Here is a 6,000-nt window from a genome sequence, read left to right on the forward strand (position 1 = left end):
AAATGACAATTATGCAGATTTAAGTATGTAAAGTCTGAAGAATATTGCTTCAAAATAAATTTGATTTATTTATGACAGACATTATTTAAAAAGTAGAAACATATTATGTCATAAAAAATGTATTGTAACATTATTATAAAAACTTCCTTATGTGTGATTAAATGGAAGTAGCTTACAAATAAATATTTTTTAACCTTTAATATTAGAATGATGTACCATCTGGGGTTCCTTATGGTTTACTTTACAGTGAGAGATTTTTTTTTTGTTATGTACTGTACTTGATAGGCCCCAACTTAATTAATATGATATCAAAAAATTTTAATTATTGGTTTTATTGTTTATTTTTTTACTTGAAGGAAATGTCTTGAAGCACAATGTTTTCTTGTCAGAAAGCACCAGAATGCTTCATTTACATGTTTAAATCATAAAAATTGTCTCATGGGGGATAATTCCCCAGACCCCCCTACAACAAATTACTTCGTAAACATGTCACCATTTTCACCAGTTGTGAGTTTGCATGTCTGAACCTGTATCTCACCACTCAGACAGAACCCTTTAACCTTGAGGCCCCAACCTCCATCACACTAGCTATTATGTAGGCTATATAATGTCTTTGTTTAAAATGTGCTTTTCATGTCTTTTAGGAGTGTGTATGTGACCTTGACTTGAGGAAGATGGTCTCTGTGTCTATGGATGGACCCAATGTTAATTGGCGTTTTTTTGAGATGTTGCAGCAGGAGCATGCAGAGCATTTTGGGGGTGCTCAGCTGGCAGTGGTGGGGAGTTGTGGCCTGCATACTCTCCATAATGCTGTCAAATGTGGATTCACCGACTGGCATATGGAGAAGTTCCTAAGAGCTCTGCATACAATTTTTCACAATGTGCCAGCAAGAAGGGAGGATTTCTGTAATCTCACAAAGTCCAAAATCTTCGCTTTGCCTTTTTGTGGACATCGCCCTTGTCATCTGGCCAGACATGATGAAGTATGTTGAGGCTGTTAGCACCAAAAAGCTTCCTAACCCTGGGACGTCCTCCTAGTCAAAGTCAAACGCGTTGAGAAGAAGCTACAAGCAGAAGTTGACAGAACTTGAGAGCCTGGGCGAAAAAATTGCAACCAAGGCAGCAGAGCTGCGAAGGCTGTAGTGTTCAACACCAAGATCAAATCTATTTGTTTATTACAAATCAAATGTGTTACGCTGTTGCGTATGTATTAAATATAACTGATAATTTAAATAAAATGTTGTATTTAATTCAAGTAGCCTACTTGTACATAATTATTTTCTAGGGTTCAAAATTTATACAGATTTGACATTTTCCCCTCATACTTCTGTCAGAATGGGTACGAAGTTGGCATTGAATTTCATTTAAAATGGCATTAAAAAGGCCTTAAAAAGCCTTGAATTTCATTTGGAGGATCCTGGGGGTACCCTGTGCTATATAGCACCTTAGTCAAAGAACCGGTGAAGAACCTCTGAAGAACCTCTGAAGAACCTCTGAAGCACCAAAATTGGTGCTATATAGCACTAAAAAAGGTTCCCCTATGATTACGAGCCAAGAACCATTTTTGGTGCGATAGAGTGTACAGTTTTTTAGAGTGTACCCAGCACTTCTGAATGCGTCTCTGTCCCCAGCACATTTCAAACCAAACTGACGCCCATGATCAAACTACGCCTTTGTTTTGAACAGACGACCTCTAGCGGACGGAAAACTTACATAGTGCAGCTTTAAGTCGAGATGTGATCTTGAATGTTCTTCTGTTTTGACAGCCTGCAGAAGATGTGCCCGATCAGAATGATGCTTACTCCATTCCTTTAGGTGATTATTTATTATTATTATTTATATAACATTATAGTATTTATTCATATTTTGCATTTATTGATATGAATATTTTTATTTATATTTAAAAAATATTATGTGCTTTTGTTAGTTTTTTTTGTTTGAGTATTTTATATTTAGTTTTTATTTCAGTTTGTTTTTAGTTATTTTATTACTTCAATTTAAACTTATTTTATGTCAGTTAGTTACATTTTCCTTTGTTTATATTATATTTACAGTTTTCCTTTGGTTTGGTAATTTCGTTATGCATTTGTCATCAAAAAAATTTTTTGTTTATTTTTATTTAGTTTTAATTCATTTTATTACAGTTTTAGTAATTTTTTTATGCGTTTGTAATTTTTTAAATACATAAAAAAACTTTTATTTAGTTTTAATTAATTTTATTACGGTTTTAATTTTATGTTTTTGTAATTTTTATTATTTAAAAAAAAAATCATTTTATTACAGCTTTAATTTTAGTCATTTTGTTATGCATTTTTGTTATTTTTTTAATATTTTTTATTTAGTTTTAATTCATTTTATTACAGTTTTAGTAATTTTTTTATGCGTTTGTAATTTTTTAAATACATAAAAAAACTTTTATTTAGTTTTAATTAATTTTATTAAGGTTTTAATTTAATGTTTTTGTCATTTTTATTATTTAAAAAAAAATCATTTTATTACAGCTTTAATTTTAGTCATTTTGTTATGCATTTTTGTTATTTTTTTAATATTTTTTATTTAGTTTTAATTCATTTTATCAGTAATTTTGTTCTGCATTTGTCATTTAATTTTTTTTTAAATAAATTTTATTAGGGTTTTAGTTTGTCATTTTATGCGGGGTTTTTTATGTATTTTTTTTTTTATTTCATTTTAATACATTTTATTAATGTTTTAATTTTATGTGTTTTATCATTTTTATTATTTAAATAGTTTTTATTCATTTTATTACAGCTTTAGATTTAGTAATTTTGTTATGTATTTGTCATATTTGTAAATATTTTTATTTAGTTTTAATTAATTTTATTAAGGTTTTAATTTTATGTGTTTTTGTAATTTTTATAATTTTTTTTAAATATATTTTTTTATTTGGTTTTAATTCATTTTATTACAGCTTTAATTTTAGTAATTTTGTCATGCGTATTTGTCAAGTTAATTTTAAAAAAATATTTTTATTTAGTTTTAATTCATTTAAGGTTTTAATGTTTTTATGTTTAGTAATTTATGTTTTTTATCATTTTTATTATTTATTTATTTTAGTTTTAGTCATTTTGTTATACATTTTAGTATTTTTTTTTATTTTATCAAAATATTTTTACTTGGTTTTAATTCATTTTATTACAGTTTTAGGCATTTTGTTATGCATTTGTCATTTTTATAAACATTTTAATATTTTTATTTAGTTTTAATTAATTTTTACAGTTGTAGTAATTTTAGTACTTCAATTTAAACTTTATTTTAGTTCAGATAGTTACCAAGACAACATTTCTTATTTTGGTTTAAGATTTGTAATCTGACATTTATATTTTTAATTTTATTGAAGCTGTTTTTCATAATTGAAGTCAGTTATTAAATGAGTGCCTGTGGATGTGCATGTGATTGTGCTTCAGGCTCCTGTGACTCTGAGCTGAGCGGCCGGCTGTTATTGGATCAGGTTTACTCCACCTCAGCGGAGCTCCATGTGTTCGCCTCCACACAGAAAACAGCTCCTGAGATCCAGGACGCCTGGACAAGCACTGACACGGGTGTGTGTTCTGCCCACAGGACCTGATGTCACACACTTTAACTTCACTAATGCAGGCTCTGCTCTCGTTTACTCTAGAGCCGCCTCGCTCCATCACAGATAAACACGGTTCTGTCCAGCCTCAGTCATCTCCCAGCATGCCGTCTGCTCGTAAGTTCATGAGATCAATGTTGATTCACGCAGGGTCCAAAATGCAGCAGATTCTAATCAAATTTGCCTTAGGACAGTAAATGAAAGTTTCTGGAACTTAACTTTTTTATTACTTATTAATATTATATATATTATATATAAACATTTATATTTACAGTTTTGATTTTAAATTTAGATTATTTTATTATAATATTTGTTATTATTATTATTATTATTATTATTATTATTATATGGGATATCATTTTTAATTAAAAAAAATTCTGGGAAATTATGCAAAATACTATTTCATAGCCAGTAAATATATTTATGCTAGTAAATGTTCATACACACACATCAAAATAAATGCATTAATTATGGTTAATTACAAAAAAATGTTGGCATGTGATCCACTGCTCATTATCTGCAGGGTTTCCACAGGGTCTTAAAAAGTAAAAAATGTCAAAATCAAAATTTTAGGCCTTAAAGTCTTAAATTCGCTGAAGTGTTGAGTTCTAGGTCTTAAATCATTTTAAACAGGTCTTAATTTTACGCTTCCTCTAATGCTCACTGAAATGCTCCAGCAGTGCTTGAGTGTGTGAGTGTGTGTGTGTGTGTGTGTGTGTGTGAGTGTGAGTGTGAGTGTGAGTGTGTGTGTGTGTGTGTGTGTGTGTGTGTGTGTGTGTGTGTGTGTGTGTGTGTGTGTGTGTGTGTGTGTGTGTGTGTGTGTGTGTGTGTGTGTGTGTGTGTGTGTGTGTGATGGGTAGGTTTAGGGGCAGGGGCAGTATAAGGGGATAGAAAATGCGGTTTGTACGGTATAAAAACCATTACGCCTATGGAATGTCCTCACATTTCACAAAAACAAACCCTGTGTGTGTGTGTGTGTGTGATGGGTAGGTTTAGGGGCAGGGGCAGTATAAGGGGATAGAAAATGCGGTTTGTACGGTATAAAAACCATTACGCCTATGGAATGTCCTCACATTTCACAAAAACAAACCCTGTGTGTGTGTGTGTGTGTGTGTGTGTGTGTGTGTGTGTGTGTGTGTGTGTGTGTGTGTGTGTGTGTGTGAGTGTGTGAGTGAGTGAGTGTGTGTGTGTGTGTGTGTGAGTGAGTGAGTGTGTGTGAGGTTGTTTTTGTCAAATGTCTGGAAATTACCAACACAAAAACAGTCATTTTGAACAAAAAAAAAATCACCAAAAAAAAAGTATATATATATTGCAAAATCCTGGTGGGATTGAGCTGTGGGGAAGTGCAAGTTTACTGATACTTTGTTCAATTTAAATAAATAAATGAGCTTTGTATGTCATTTTTTCCATTGTAGGATTTATTTATTGGGTGATATAGGTCTTAAATTGAATTCATAAAGGTCTTAAATTTGCCTTGACCCTGATCTGATGTGTGTTTGACTCTCAGCTGAAGGAGGGCGGCCAGATGTGGCTCCAGTCGTTCCTCCAGATGTGGCTCCAGTCGTTCCTCCAGATGTGGCTCCAGTCGTTCCTCCAGATGTGGCTCCAGTCGTTCCTCCAGATGTGGCTCCAGTCGTTCCTCCAGATGTGTTCCTGAATCTGCGCTTCTCTAAAGACAGATCATCAGACCAGCCGGAAACCAGAAGCCGTGCAGAGCCCAACGCAGATCTCGTAGGGAAACGCCGCAATAAAAACCATCATAAAAGCCATAATGTCATGAATAATGTTTGGAGTGTTTGAGAAGAAACTCTCTCTTTGTTCTGTAGAGTCCTGAGGGCCGGAGGTTCATCAATGTGATGGATCTGACAGACGACTCTCTTCTCCAGAGTCTGCCTCCATCGCCCCCATCTTCTGCTCCGCTCCACCTACTAGCAGCTTCTGTCGTAAACCCCGCCCCTAAACCAGCCTTAAGCTCCGCCCCCATCCACACGGAGCACTTGATTGGAGAGATTCCAGGTACACTGATCATTTACATGAAGTAAATTCCCAAACACTTTTGTCCTCCAAACCCCTTTGACTTGAAAAATTTATATTTTTCAAAAATAATGAATCGCACATTTGCATGTTCACGGTTCTCTGATGTCAGGTAATGAACACTTGTCCTGCAGGTAAACAAAGCAAATATTTAATCTATTTTAGTAAGTGTTTTAGCACTATTGTTTTGATTTTTACACTTATTGTTTGATGTTAATTTGACATTTTAATGATTTAATTATTAGCTTTTCATCAACTCACAAACCACAGTTGGGAAAGCCTGGTTTAGGGTAGGAGTTTTGCTTAATGTTTTTCATTAAAAAATTATAAATTGCCTTCAAAGTATATGCTTTATCATTTCATATAACACACAC

General features: G+C 32.9%; 1 protein-coding gene across 1 annotated transcript in view; it reads left to right on the plus strand.

Annotated features, from left to right (window-relative positions):
* The window catches only part of cplane1 (ciliogenesis and planar polarity effector 1), a gene marked incomplete at its 5' end in the record, with an annotated part of 107,491 nt that overhangs the window by 81,691 nt on the left and 19,800 nt on the right, over window positions 1-6,000 (plus strand). The window contains 5 exon segments of the mRNA XM_079803826.1: window positions 1,767-1,815; window positions 3,426-3,560; window positions 3,638-3,709; window positions 5,100-5,323; window positions 5,419-5,608. Of these exon segments, the coding sequence (XP_079659952.1) occupies window positions 1,767-1,815; window positions 3,426-3,560; window positions 3,638-3,709; window positions 5,100-5,323; window positions 5,419-5,608 (670 nt within the window).

This window comes from Gobio gobio (genome assembly GCF_949357685.1).
Source record: "Gobio gobio genome assembly, chromosome: 22".
Taxonomy (NCBI): Eukaryota; Metazoa; Chordata; class Actinopteri; order Cypriniformes; family Gobionidae; genus Gobio; species Gobio gobio.